The sequence below is a fragment of the Mustela nigripes genome, chromosome 7 (assembly GCF_022355385.1).
Source record: "Mustela nigripes isolate SB6536 chromosome 7, MUSNIG.SB6536, whole genome shotgun sequence".
In the NCBI taxonomy this organism is placed as follows: Eukaryota; Metazoa; Chordata; class Mammalia; order Carnivora; family Mustelidae; genus Mustela; species Mustela nigripes.
The window spans coordinates 138,763,838-138,778,614 of NC_081563.1; the positions used below are offsets into that span (position 1 = coordinate 138,763,838).

At 57.1% G+C, this 14,777-nt stretch overlaps 1 protein-coding gene and 1 long non-coding RNA gene across 2 annotated transcripts in view; one reads left to right on the forward strand and one right to left on the reverse strand.

The window, feature by feature from the left end:
- Window positions 1–14,777, forward strand: part of CDH4 (cadherin 4) — a 499,901-nt gene that overhangs the window by 358,898 nt on the left and 126,226 nt on the right. The window contains exon 3 of the mRNA XM_059407342.1: window positions 2,623–2,849. Within this exon, the coding sequence (XP_059263325.1) occupies window positions 2,623–2,849 (227 nt within the window). The remainder of the gene's footprint in view (window positions 1–2,622; window positions 2,850–14,777) is intronic.
- On the reverse strand, window positions 2,498–3,345 carry LOC132022087 (uncharacterized). Its single transcript, XR_009405518.1, has 2 exons — window positions 3,263–3,345; window positions 2,498–2,635 (listed from the first exon to the last, which is right to left on the reverse strand). It is a non-coding gene; the product is annotated as an uncharacterized LOC132022087 (long non-coding RNA).

Consider the following 14,777-nt stretch of genomic DNA (forward strand, 5'->3'; position numbering starts at 1 on the left):
CAGAACGTGTTAACGTTGGGAGGCTCACCCTCGCGGCCTGGGGTGCTGACGCAGCAGCGGCGTGGGGAGCTCTTGCCCGCGGGGACCCCTTACATTCAGCTGGACCAGATGCATCTTCTCCGCCCCAGGGACGCGGCGGGAGGCCAGGACAGCGGCCCTGTCCTCACACTCTTGGCAGTCCCAGTGGACACGGGCAAGACACAGAAAAAGAGAATTCCAGACAGAACGTGGTGGGGCCCTGCGAGGGCCAGTGAGCGCGGCTGCTGCAGCCCGGGTCCGGCTGCTTCCCAGTGAGCAGGGCTGACCCTGCTAGAAACCCACAGAGTCCTGACCACACCTGCCGTCACACAGACCGTGGTTCCAAAGCATGAGTGCCCCGAGTCTTGTCCCGAGTCAGTCTAAAAACCCATACAGGGTGGCGGCCATGCTCCAACCTGGGCTTGGCCTGGTCTACACAGGGGCTGGAAGGCACGCGGTGCCCGGCGGTGGCACTGTGGCCCTAAAGGTGGACAGAACAAGTCGGTACTCTGGGCCACGAGGAGCTGGCTTTCCAGAACTCTGAGATCAGCAGGCAGAGGCCCCATGTGGTGCTAGGCCTATGTGGTGGGGTGGCAGGCGTCCAGGCGGCAGGGCCCAGTGCCCGTCTGCACTTGTTCCCACGCGAGCACCGTGTTATCCGGGCGGCCCCTCCCAGGGAGCGAGCCAGGTGACCAGCGGCTACGGCCATGCTCTTCCACGTGCCCAAAACGGCCCCCAGGGGAAGAGGCGACCTGCCCCCGACCCGCAGCCCTGCTCTGGCGAGACCGGCCGGTCCCTGACAGACGGGCTGGAAAGACGTCGACCTTTAAAGTCCACGAAGATCTTGTGGACACGCGTGTGGGGAAGCACCGGTTTTATCCCGCGGGCCTGACTGCGGCGGCTGCACGTCCCCGCGCTTTCCATGGCGCCATCTTCGCCTCCTTGAGGGTCTCCCCCACCTCCGGGGACGTGCGTCGGCTCCAGGTTCCCGGCAGACAGGGCTCCGGATTTCCCACTGGGGCCACATCTTTGCTTCCCTAGACGTCACCCAAACCCTGTGACTTCGGTTTAAATTCGGCGGTGTCGACGTCTAAGTCCTCCCGCCGCTGCCCAAGGCCGTTCGCGCTCCTAGAAATTCACACGTAGACAACAAGGAGCTTGTTTATGTACGTGGGGCTCATCTCCCGACATTCGTGGAACCGTCGTGCTTATCTCTGTCCGTGACGGTTGGGCGTCGGGAATGACTGATCCGCTCAGCGCGTTGCTGATTTTAATTTGCTGTCGGGGCCTGTGGTGGTGGGAGAGTGGTGTGGGATTTTCTAGTCACTTGAAGGGAAATGCAGTTATTCCCTCATGCGGGGCTGCTTTCCTGGAGCCGCGACCCGCCCAAGCCCCAGGTGCCCTCGGCGTCCGAGGGCCAGGACCGTGAGTGAGCCCAGCGGTCCGTGCTCCTGTCCTCTCGGGCTGGACGGGGCAGAGGCGCCTGGCGTCCTCAGGCTTGGAAACATTTTTACAGCAAGCCCAGGAGTGGGAGGTGCTGGCAGCGGGAGACGTGGGCGTGACGTAGGTGAGATCCAGGCCCACAGGCCTCATTTATTATCTCAAGACAACAACGAAGGGTGAGCACAGGGGAGAAACACTTTATCAGATGTAACATCGACGTGCTTTTTTTAGTTTCTGGAATAAATAGTAATTAAGTCATGGAAGCTGTGACAGTGACGTTGCTTTAAAAAGCAATCCTCCCACTGTAACTGCCGAGAGACCCGCCCTTCTATAAATACCAGGTAACTTCATCCGCCGTTTCTATCAGGGAATGGGACACTGGCTGCCGGAGCCCCCCTTTTAGCGCGGCATTGGCGACAGCTGCACACACACTTGGGTAGGAAACACACTGATGCGGCCCCGGTCAACGCGCGGCTTCCGAGGGCTCCTTCCCGGCACCCTGGTTCGACAGAGTCCTCAGCGGGGCCCATTGATGCGGTGCCTAATTCCTTCGTGGGGGGCAAAGCTGTGCGCCGGGGTATCGGGAAGCCCGCGGCCCCCACTGCCCCGCGTCCAGGTCCTAAAGCCCCCGACTGCCCCCAGGTCCTGCCCCACCTGCCCCGACCCAGTCTGCAGGGGTCAGGTTGGGTCTCTGGGTGATAAGAAGCACCAAGGGCACAGCAGATTGGCGCCCCAGTCAGAACACCACACTCCCGGCTCCTTCTCGGGGTGGAAACACACATCTGTGGGGGGCCAGCGAGCGAGCGGGCGGCTCAGGGTTTGCAGGGGCTGGGAGGGCGGCTGGGGGGGCCGTTCTCACGCAGGCAGACCCGCCGGGCCCCTCACAGACTTGGGGATACGGGCGAAGCACAGCCGGCTGCCAGCTAGAATGGAGAAGGGCGCACCCTTGGCGGTTTTACGTCCTGCGACGGCCGACAGCTAATTCCCCGAGCAAGAGAGATGAAACCCAATACCCGAAGGTCAAAAAATCGGTTACTTGTTATTTTCCCCGCGTCGCTCCTTGGGAGACTGAGGACCTGTGGCTGAACGGCAAGGACGCTAGCACCCGTGTTCCCTCTGCTCGCCGCCCGGTCCTGACCCCGTCTCTCTTCTCACTTGCAGTCGCGTTCAGCCGCTGTTTGGGGACCAGAGGGACACAGTATGAGACCAACAGCACGGACTTCCAAGTCAAGGCAGACGGGACGGTCTTTGCCACCCGGGAGCTGTGGATCCCCTCCGAGCAGGTGGCGTTCACCGTGACCGCGTGGGACCACCAGACGGCAGAGCGATGGGACGCCGTGGTGCGCCTGCTGGTGGCCCAGCCCTCGTCTGCCCACTCCACGCACAAGGTAAGACGCGACTTCACGCGGAGCTTGGGGAGCATCCTCCCTCCCTCCACAGAGGCTCCCCAGGAGTGGGACATCTCAGCGGGCTGTGCCAGCCCCAGGGGACCCTCTGCCCTGCCCCCTTCCTGAGGGACGTCTGCCACAAGGTCGGGCACAGGGGCCCCATGCCCGCGGGAATGCACGGCGCTTGCCCTCCGGACGGTCTTAGTTGTTCCCTCCCGTTCCTCACTGGGCGCCTGAAATTCTGGGGTCTCTCCTGCCTGCAGCTTGGGCCTTGGGCCTGGGGCTGGCAGGTGAGCAGGAAGCACCAGCCGGGGTGGCCCTTACGACAGGCCCCAGCTGTTCAGTGCCTGGGATCAGCCAAAGTGTTGAAACCCTTTCGGGTACCGGGGGGCCCCGGGGGCCATCAGAATTACCGTGATGCGTGTGCCGTGCGTCCGCAGCCGAGAACACGCCTCTCGAAGCCCCATTCCCGAAGCATCCCCGGCATCCCCTCGGAAACTAGCCCTGGGAAGCAGAGGGTCAAAGCAAGTCGATCAGATTCCTTTCTGTGGATTTACCCAGAACCTCACGTAATTAATGTGCTCTGGGAGCTGCCGGGGGCGGGGGGGGGGGGGGGGGGGGGCAGCCTGCAAGTTTCCCAAGCCTGCTGGTCAGGGAACCCTCTTCATGGAACATCTTGTAAGGCAGGCGTGCCGAGGAACCCACTTTGGGAAAACAGTGGCCTGTGTTTTGTTTCATCTTGTTTATAAGCCAAGTAGAGGCGGTTTACGTTAGATAAGAGAAAACCGTGACTCTGGTGGGTAGCTTTGCCCGCTGGTGATGAGCTGATCCGCCGGGGAAGGACATCAGGTGCTCTCATGGTATGTTGATCTGGGCTTCACCTCGAAACCAGTTACAGGCCTCCCCGTGTGGATGCTGAAGACCTTAAGACAGACGGTCACGGTTTCCATTCTTTCGTGAGGGGTGATGAGCAGCCCCGTGCCCGTGAGAAGGCAGCTGTCCAGGCGGGCCGGGGGGCAGCCCCTGGATGCGGCCCGTGGCGGGGGTGGGGGGTCCTCCAGGCGCAGGGCCAGGGGCCGACAGCCAGTGCCGGCTGTGTCAACACTCATCTCCCCGACTGCGATGTGGAAGCCAGGGGCCTGTGAGCAGAGGACAGAGGTCCTGAAAGCCCGTGGAGGCCTCAGATAAAAGGCACTAATTGAAGCATCACGACACCTCTCATTAGGCGTGTTAATGATGCGGTTTCTGACTCAGTTTCTCCCCTGACCCTCTTTGAAGGTGACTGCAGTTAGACAGTCCTCAGTCAAGGGCCCTCCAGCCCACGCAGGGCTGGCCCATCTGCACCCAAGGGTCAGAAGGGGAGACAGAGAGTCCATGTCCCAGGCTCAGGCCATCTCATGAGTCCAGCAGCCTGGTGCTGTGGTGCCACACCCCTGTGTCTATGAGAGGTGGGCAGCGTCTCTACAGCCCACTCAACCAGCCCTGCTCTATCTAAGGTCACCTGATGGGCCCTTGTTTCTTCTTACTTCCAAACCCAAATTTCCTTGTCCTAACATTTTCGAATGGTACCTGGGCCCCTCCTAAGAGGCATCCACTCCTCTGATCCTCAAGTGACTCCTGTCACTGCCCCCACTTTACAGATGGGTATGCTGAGCCATGTGACCGCAGCCCCTTTGCTGCAAGGGAGAATTGGTGTTCTAGAAAGGAGTGAGACTAGCATTCTAGGTATGGCTGAGCCCGGCTTCGTAAAGGAGCCTGGTTGCACTTTGTAGCCAAGTATCCTCCAATCTACAGGATGATGCTCTGGGACAAGTCACATGGCCACTCGGATTTACTGATCTGGAAAATGGGATAACAATAGTTGTCACAAGTATTGTATGAGATGATGTGTCCTACGCATTGCAGACTCGCAAGAGCCCTGCCACGAGGACGCGGTTCTTACTGCTGTGGTCAGTATGGTCCCAACCCTCAGAGTCCTGTGCCCATCACAGCCACTGGACCCTCCCCAGGGTGGTTTCTGGGGGCAGGAAGGAAGGTGTGTGTGAAACGCTAAGTCACGTAGTTGAATTGTCCTTATAGAGACCAATGCCAAGCTTCGAATAACATCACTGTCTATAAATAGATTAAGGTGATGCCATATTGCTGATATCCCTAACCACCTATCAGAATCAAATGCAAATCTGCTCTGGTGGAAGGTATCTTACTGGGCCTCGGGTTACACCCATCTTCTCTTATACACAATGTCCAGCACTCAGCTGAAAATGACTGGGCACTCGGTGGGGAAGGGACAAGACCCGCAGTGACTCCAGGTGACAGAGTTATCAGACGTAGATATTATAAGATCTAAGCTTACTGTGTTTAAGCACATCTAAAACAAGATTTTGAGAAAGCATTAGAAGAATAAAAAAGAATTGGGCAATTTAGGTTGAAAAATATAACAAACAAAAGAAAAAGTTCACTGGATAGATACATCTACAGATTAGACGCAGTTGAAGAGAGATTTAGCAAAGCAGAAATTGTCAGAGGAAACATTCAGGCTCAATCACAAGGAGTTAAAGAGAAGGAAAACACAGAAGGAAGAGTAAAGGTGCTGGAGAAGTTGCAAGAAGTCCCAGCACATGCGTGTTTGGAATATGGGGCGGAGCGGGGAGAAAATGGAGCAGAGGTAACATTTGAAAAGATAATGGCAGCAGATATCCAGGCTTCTCTCTCCAACATGCCCCACGAACTCTACACAAGCTAATAGGAAGAAAACAGCACTCGGGCACGGTCTTTGTCCATTCAGGCTGCTGGAAGGACACACCATAGGCTGGGCAGCTTGTGGACAACAGACACGTGTTCCTCATGGTTCTGGAGGCTGGAGCTCTGTGATCAGAATGGCAGTGTGGTCAAGTCCCCAGGTGGGTCTCCTGCCGACTGTTGTCTTGGCTGACTTGTATCCTCCCCTGACAGCAGGGGGACAGAAGAAAGTCACCGATGGAACCAGTCCCATTTCAGGAGCTCCACCCACATGACCTCCTCTGATCCTAATCACCTCCAAGGCCACAGGATCTGAGGATCCACTTGGAGCATAGGAATTCGGGAACACACACATTCAATCCATGATACATTCAATCCATGGTAAAATGTCTAAAACCGAAGTCCCTGAAAGCAAACAGAAGCCAGCTCCAGGGAAGGCACAATGGTGACATGGGAACTGGCTTCTCGTGGGGACAATGGGTGCCAGAAGGTGGCGGGTGGTAACAGACACAGGATTCTGTTACCCAGTAGAAGTCCCCTTCAGGAAGCACCCTGAGAGATTCTGCCACAGGTCGTGTTCATCAGGCGGAAGCAGGGTGCTTGGTGATAAAAGTCCAGGAGGAAAAGCCATGAAAAGATTAAGTAGATGCAGATAGCCGTGAGCATGGCAGGGGACACGCTCCATGGGCAGGAAAGCAGGCATGGAGTCCGAGGGCCCAGGCTGCTCACACCATCCTGGAAGATGATGGAAATCAAATTAATATGCAACTCGGATAAGACAAAGACCCCCATTCCAAGGTCCTGGAGAATGACTACAAGGTCACGGTGATGGACACATCACTTAAAGATGAACATAGAGTGGACGCCTGGGTGGCTCAGTTGGTCAGACGACTGCCTTCGGCTCAGGTCATGATCCTGGAATCCTGGGATTGAGTCCTGCTTCGGGCTCCCAGCTCCATGGGGCGTCTGCTTCTCTCTCTGACCTTCTCCTCGCTCATGCTCTCTCTCACTCATTCTCTCTCAAATAAATAAATTAAATCTTAAAAAAAAAAAAAAAAAAAAAAGATGAACATAGAGTCCTGGTCAAGGGAGGCAGCCCTGCAGGTCAGAAGTAAATCTGAACTTGAGGAGGGACCTAAAGTCTCTGTAGTGTCTGACCTTGCACACAAGGGGTAAAAAACCTGTCATGATAACAGATCTTCATGTTCCCGTGGGGTTCTCACAGGACTCTAACATGATTGCACAGGACGCGTTCTGCTCTCGCTGGGTCGCTTAATAACAGCCAGATCCAGGCAAAGGAGAGCCCGACCCTCCCGCCTCCTGGGTGCACTTGCCGTGCAAAGGTTTTTACCTCTTCGAGTCTGCAAATTTAGGCAATATTTTTTAAAAGTGCCTTAAATAATAATAATCTGTTCTTTTCCTCTGTTAACAGTATGAATTTTCAAGCAAGTAGTCTTTTTTTTTTTTAAGATTTTATTGGTTTCTTTGCGATAGAGTAAGCGAGAGAGAGGGCATGAACGGGGCGGGCAAAGGGTGAGGGAGAAGCAGGCTCCCCGTTAGTAGGGAGCCCAACAAAGTAGACCTTCCTAAAAAAGAAGAAGTCATAAGATGGTTCAGGTTCTCACATAATGGATGGGAAGCAGAGTACTAAAACTTACAATCCAAACAATGGAAGGACAGAGGAGCCGCGTGTTTCTGCCTGAGGAAGCGGTTGGATTTGCAAGTATAGATCAGTGCCAATAAATGGGAAAGAGGAGCTTCTGTAATTAAAAGGAAACACGTTGACAGATCAAAGACAAACCCCGCCTCTATACAGGTCACGGAAGACAGATCGGAAAAGGGCAAGGATGGAGAAAAAGGGAAAGCAGGAACCTGCAGGGGGGACACCACGCACCTCTCACCGGAAGGGCGCCGGGCGCTCGGACGTGCGGTGGCCGCACGAGTCCTGCACTGGGTGCTTCACAGACGAAGGCCAAGCCGGCGGGACCGAAAGGAGAAAGAAGCAAACATTCGATCGTAAAACTTGGCGTGCACCTCTGAGTACTCGGAAGCAGACGGAGTAGCCACAGGAAAGGAAGACCAGACCCGCAGATTGAGTAAGTCCGGGCCTCCCGTGTGAAAGCCAGACCCCACCACGGCTGCGTCCGCGTCATTTTCAAGGACGCTCAGAGCCTGCGTGAAGCGGGCCCGACCGGAGGCTGAACCTCCAACCACGGGGCTAGAATCCGAGCGAGGAAGCTGGGGATCCGTCACAGGGAAGGCGACCAAAAAGTCCCCGTAGATTTGGACGCCGAGTGAAGAGCCTTCCGACGGGCCCTCGGGTAGGAAGGAGCCACGTGCAGGGTCCAGAGTAACCCGGACTGAGCACTGACACCGGCGGGAGGAGCCGAGGTCTGGGCCGGCCGGACTGCGCAGCCTTCCAGATGCCTAAGAACGGAAGGGAGGTGGAAACTGGCCACGTTCATCCAAGAAATTAGGGAAAGAAATGAAGTGCAACCAAGTAGAAAGAGGAAACGGGAAAACCCAGAGGAGAGGGTAATGGGATCAAAACAGTAGAATTCACAGACCAGAGCTGACTCCGTAAACTCCCGAGCGGATCGGACCGAGAAGGGAAGCCGCCAGTAATCCTCACCCGCCGTGGAAACGGCGTCGTGACCCGTCTCACACGTGGCTCCGTGGGTCACGTACCTCTTACGCCGATGTACAGGGGAACATCCCTGGAAAAATAACATTCCGGAAATGTCCTCAACTTGCCGAGTCTAACAAGACAAGAAAATCTGAACTAGTTGTTATGACAGACAAATTTAAACTCAAACCCGTGTCCCAAGGCCACGCCCACATGCAGGGGACCAAAGGGGTGCCCAGACTCGGCCAGAGACCCCGAATATGTGCCTTGTCCAAACCAGCGAGAGCCCTGAAGGGGCAGGAGGACAGCGGGTGGCTGCGCGCCACGCCACTCGTAAACAGATAAAAACAACACGTGAGCAAAACAGTAACGAGCTCAAGTGCACCCGTGTTTGCAGGGGACCAGCCAAGCTGCCGGGGTCTGTTCCCAGAGCCAGAGATGGCTTCAGCACCGGAAAATGGGTACGTGTACTTCAGCACAGAATAAAGGACGGATATCCCATGACCATCTGAACGTCCGTTGTTAACACGGAAGGTAACTTCCATTCAGGAAAAAATACCCAGCAAGCTGGGAAGAGAAGGGGCCATCCCGAACCTCGTCCAGGGCACACGGCACACAGCCAGAAGCCCGGGGAATAGGAGGCCTCCGTGACGTCTGAAATAGCATGAGGACATCCTCGCCTCCCATGCCCGAGCCTCGAGCCCACGACGAACCGGCATTAGTATCGCTTGCAGGATTACGGATGTAGAAAATCTGAAATGAGCCGCAGAGAAGCTGGGCTGGCTGAGTGAGGTTCGTTAGCGAGAGGGCTGGGTGTGAAAGCAGTTACACCTCCGCGCACCAGGAGTAAGTAGTTACCAAATGACATCTGAGCCGAGTGCCAACGACAGCAGCGTTGAAGGTGATCCCATAACCAGGAGTGAACCTAACAAAACCTTCGCGGGACACTTCCCTGTCACTGAGAACAACCAAAGACCTTGAAGACCCAAGCGCGTCTGCTTGTAACTCAGAGGCTTGGAGCCCGTCACATCTGCTCCCCCGTAGACTCAACAACAAACCAACAAAAATCACGGCGTGTCTTGTGTGCTTGCTTGTTGGTAGAAGGGCAGACGGAGGACTTCACATTTTTTTTCAAGATTTATTTATTTGAGAAAGAGAGAGAGAGAGAGAGACAGCAGGGGGATGGGGCAGAGGGAAAGGGAGAATCTTGTGCAGACGCAGCACTGAGCAGGGTCCCCAAGCGGGACTCGATCCCGGGACCCTGAGATCCTGACCTGGGCTGAAGGCAGAGGCTTCCCGAGCTGAGCCATCCAGCTGGCGCCCCTGGATGACTTTAACCTTTTAAATGAAGATGCAGAGGACCAGGAATAGCCCAGAACAGCACGGAGATGGGAGGAGCCGTATTGGGGATGTGGTGAGGTCTACGTGCAAACCAAAGCCGTTTCTTGACCTCTCAGCACTGCTGGAGTTCAGTCTGGATCATTCTCCGGGGTGGGGCACGCTGTCCTGCACCCCGTAGGAGGTGCCACAGGATCCCCGGCCCCCACGCCCACCACCCTCACTGCCACCAAAGCTCACTCCAGTCTTTGCAAAAGGCTCCCGGGGACCGAACCGTCCCCGTGTGAGATCCACTGAACTACGGTAATTAAAATGGGGTGATTTGGGAGCCTGGGTGGCTCAGTCATTAAGCCTCTGCCTTCAGCTCAGGTCATGATCCCAGGATCCTGGGATCGAGTCCCACATCCGGCTTCCTGCTCAGCCAGGAGTCTGCTTCTCCTTCTCCCTCTCCCTCTGCCCTGCTTGTGCTCTCTCTCTGTGTCAAATATATAAATAAAATATTTTTTTAATGGGGTGCTTTAGGAGCAAAGTTATCAGACAAATGCAGCAGAATGGCAAGCTTAAAAAAAAATACTTAACGTTCTTTTAAAAAATCATCTTTACAGAGGTATGATTTTTTTATACGGCGGAATTCACCCACTTCACATAAACATGCTGCGGACCCTTGGTTTGTGTAAGACTGGCACTCTGGGGCCAGAGGCAGCGCGGTGGAGCCCGCAGCCGGATCTGACCTGCCCGCTGCCTTTTGACGGCCTGTGAGCTTCGAACGGTCTCTGTTACTTTGAAGGGTCGTGTAATAGCGATAGTAATGTCGTCGCTTTCACTTCTCGGCCTGCGATGCCTAAACTCCTGAACTATCTGATCCCTTAACAAAAAGTTTGCAGAGCCCTACCCAGGGCAATGGAGGAACGACTGTCTTTGTAGACCATGATGCAGGACCGATGGGGTGTCCTTAAAGAAAACAGGTGAAGTGACCCCAGCCCACCCCAGCCCCCGCCTAAACTAGGTTCAGTTTAGTTCTAAGCAGAACTTTTTTTAATGCGTGCCAAGGGCTTCCTGGCTGAGTTTGGAGAGGGTGGGGAGTTCAGACGGGGACACAGCAAGCAGGGGTGCCGCTGGCAGAAGGTCCTAGACACACAAAGCCCCTTCTCCAAGGGAGCAGAGTCCTGGAAAGTCCCAGGAGGCTCTTTGCCAAAAGGAGCTTTGAAGCAAATCCCCAAGGACCAGCGCAGGGACCCCCTAATTTCCCGGTTCCGTGAACCCCTGCACACGGGTTCCTCCGAGTGCAGCCTCCCCGCTCGGGCTTTTGGCGACTGGTGGAGCCGGACAAAACTGACAGCTCCCCAGTGAGATGAACCATAAAAATCTGGCAAGTTTTCTCCTTCCGTTTCCTCTCTTAGCAACGATTCAAAGGCGGCCTTTCTGCGGGTAATACCAGCCGTGCTCAAATCTGGAATAACTTTTTTGTGTGCAGTCTTGCAGGAAAGCTGATAGCAATTCAATTAGAAAATGCAAATTAGGTCACACATTTCCCACCGGAGTGCTGGATCGCCCCCGGGGACTCGGAGCCGTGTTCTGGCCTCACAGAAAACACTGCGGATAAAGCCGTGCGCTCGGCCGCCGGCCGACCAGCTGCGCTCACACGGGCAAGTGGCAGTGGGGCCTGTGGGTGTAGAGACTGCTGTTCCAGGGACGAGTCCCGGCTAGTAACGCGCGCGTCAGTGTGTATGAGAGACACCCTGTGCCCGGTGGCCGCCGCCCCAGGCTCCCCGCACGGTTCGGGCTCTGCAATCCGACGGGCTGAGGGCGTCCCCCGGAGAAGCCCGTGTTGGGCCCTGACCTGCCATCGCTCGGAGCAGGACTGAGCTTATCACGAGGGCTCGGTGGACCTATTCATTAAGGTGCGGTCCCTCGAGCAGGCGTGCGCATGGATGCGGACAATTCTGCGCACAGACGCGCGTGGACACAGCACCGCGAAGGGGAGGGCAGAGAGCAGGGGAGGCGGGCATGTCCGGCGAGCCACCGGAGTTCAGGAGAGGGGCCTGGGGCAGACTGTCCCCCCGCGGCCCGTGGCGGGAACTGACCTGCCCATACCTTGACCTCAGACTTCTGGCCTCCAGGACAGGGATAAGAAATGTCTGCTGGCGACGCTGCCCAGGCTGTGGGGCTTTGGCTCATTGGCCCCACGACATGCTCTGACCAGGCCTGTAGCCTCGCCTGCCTGCTGAGGGAGTCGGATAGAACCCGTGTCGCCCCCCCACAACCCAGGGCTCCAGAGGCCCTCAGGTCCTGGTCATACAGTTGCTTGGGTCCCCAGCACAGTGAGGACAAGTCTGGCCAAGGCCCCTAGCTTCAGGGCTGCAGTCCCTCAGCCTCCCCCCCCCGTGTCCCAGTCCCCCTCCCGCTCACAGCCTGTCTCCCGTCCCCATGTCCGTCCGTCCTCCCTGTCACGGCCTGACCCCCATCCCCAGGGTCCGTGCCCCCTCCTTCTCACAGCCTGGCGGCCGTCCCCACGGTCTGTCCGCGTCCATCCTGAGAGTGGGCAGGACTCGTCACTGCCATCACAAGGACTCCCAGCCTGGCCACCAGACAGTGGACTGGAGAGGGCCTGCTGAGGACAAGCTCCTGCCATCCACCTGTCCCCCTGAAAGCAGAGGCCTGTGGGGGAGGCCAGCCGAGGCAGGGAAGGCCCCGTGTGAGCACAGGAGGCTGGTGTGCCAGCCCGAACCCTGACGCACGGAGGTTTTCACTGAAGGCGGCCACAGGAGCCTTTCCACGTGAGGCGTCGCCTTGGACACAGCGCCCAGAAGGTCATTAGGTGCTGGTGGAGGGTTGGAGACTTCAGAACGCAGCAAGATATTCTTTTATCCTTTTCCAGGACACAGATGGCCGGAGTGCCACTGAGAAGCAGCCCCGCAAAAGAAAGGACAGGGCAGACGCATCACGCTCCTGTCCACTGTCAGGGGCCAGCGGCTGCTTTAATAAAGCGCTAACACCCCGGTGCTCGCGGCTTTCCGTGCCCCCATGCGGGGCCTGACCAGGCACACGGCGGGCGGCCCGACACCTCAGAGACCCCCACAAACTGCTGGGCGAGATCCCTTTCCAGAGGCTGAGGTCAAGGGTCCCCCCGCCAGCGCCTCCCTCCTGGAGCTCAAGACATGAGCCAAACTCAAACCTGCAGCAGCTTTTAACCCTTGGTTGGCATGAAGGGCACGAGGGATTGTTCCAGTCGGTCGAAGGTCATCTTGGCTTCTTTGTTCGTCCCTCGTCTTGGAGAACAGCCCTGGGCCGGGGCGGACGTGTCCACCCGACTCAGCCTCTCCAGGCCGGGTAAGCAGGAGGGTCCCGGCACGAAGGTCAAACTCAGACGCCGTTTCCGGCTGCAGACGGCCCTGAACGCTCGGGGGCTGGGGTCAGCCCTTCCATCGGCAGAGCGGGGGTGAAGGGTTGCCTGCAGAGCCCCAGGAGAAGCCGCCTGACCCTGCCCAGCCTGTCCCAGGGGATGCGCCCCTGGCCTGCGGATGGCGCGGAGCCGAAGGAGAACCCTGGGGGGCTTGCTGGTGACTGACATGGAAGTCACATGCGAGAGAGCATCACTGCCGGGCAAGGAAGGTTCTGGGCCTGTTAGCGGGGAGACGGGCTGCACGGGTCCTGTTTGGTCTCCAGGAGCATGATCGCAAGTGTGGACATGACAGGCAGGGCACCCTCTGAGAAACCTGGGATCCCATGAGTCCGACAGGCCCCAAGTCACTCTCCTGATTCCCCGGGGGAGTGACCACTGAGGGCTGCTACATCCCCACCAGACACCTGGCTCTGTTTCATGATGCGGGGGCACCACTGGGAATTAGGGAGGGGTCCTGAGCCGAGGTCAGAGGCTGCTGCCGTGTCCAGGGATCAGGAAGGTGACCTCTGGACTGAAGCCTAAAATCGGAGAAGGAGCCTGCATTCCAGACAGAGGCCTCGTCCGGCTGCGGCTTCTCCTGTCCTCGGGCGAAATCCTGTCTCAGCCCTTCTGAGTCTGGGCCGGGGGTGCAGGGTGGCCAGTCCTGGGGGACACTTCTCCCGGGGTCCAGTGAGCTGAGACAGCACAGGCATATGTGCACGTGAGCTGTGAGCCCAGCGGATGGGCGTGAGCCAGGGGGGGTGCGTTGCTCACCCACCCCCAGGGCCTTTAGCTCATGACGGGGCTGGCGCATGTGTGCGCATGCACAGACCAGCATGTGGGGGCCTTGTGGAGACCGCCTTCGGGAAGCGGGAGGCACGGGGCGTCCCGGCTGCCATCCTGTAGGTGTTTGAGTGAAAATCAAACTGGTTTCCAGACCAACACAGGTTTGTGGTTCTGTGCAAGGCCTGGGCTCCACGGGATTTCGTTCGGTATGAAATCCTTCTTATTCTTGAAGATGATTGTGGAAACCACAGTGAGGTGGTCGCGGGCATGTCCTGCCTTGAGAAGAATGCCCAGCAAACTCAAGGACGCTGGCGTGGCCCAGAGCTCGTCCTGGGGGCCCCACGTGCTCCGTGGACAGCAGGAGTGGACCGCGAGGCCGCCTTCCAGAAGGAAACGTGATTGCAGTCTGGTTGAGTTAAAATTCTCAGGCAGACCCTGATCACGCCCTCTTCGAAGCCTTCCAGAGCCATCAACGCCAATGAAACTGACCATTTTTCTCACTAATTGACACCAATGTGAAAGATTCATTCGGTTCCGCTGCTAACAACTCCGGAAAAAAGTAACACAGTTTGGCTTAACTCGCTAATTTAATTTAATTTTTTTTTTTTAACTGCAATTGTGTTTTTTTTTTTCTGTAAGATGAAGAGTAATTTCATTTAAAAATGTTTCCAACCAAACACAATTTTCTTGGTTCTCGCCAACAAGCTCTCCACCGGGTAGACAGAGAAGCCTGGATTCACTGTGTTGTCGCAACCCGGGGCTGGGGGTTGGGGGGGGGAGTCTGGCTTCCAGTGGGTGGGGGTCGGGGACACCCTACAGACGCACAGGAGGCCACACCCCTGAGAATGGTCTCTTCCCAGATGTCGGCAGGTGCTGAGGCTGTGGTCTGGGGACAGGTGTTCGGCGAGCTAGGGAGGCCCGGGCGGCCGAGCCGCCTGGCTGGCCACATGGACGCATGCAGATGCCTGTCTGGATGTAGTGGGGTCCCCCATCCTGCCCTTCTGTGCGTGGGAGCTGGCCCGCAAGTGTGCTGTCTGCACACACAGCTGCCCTGCGG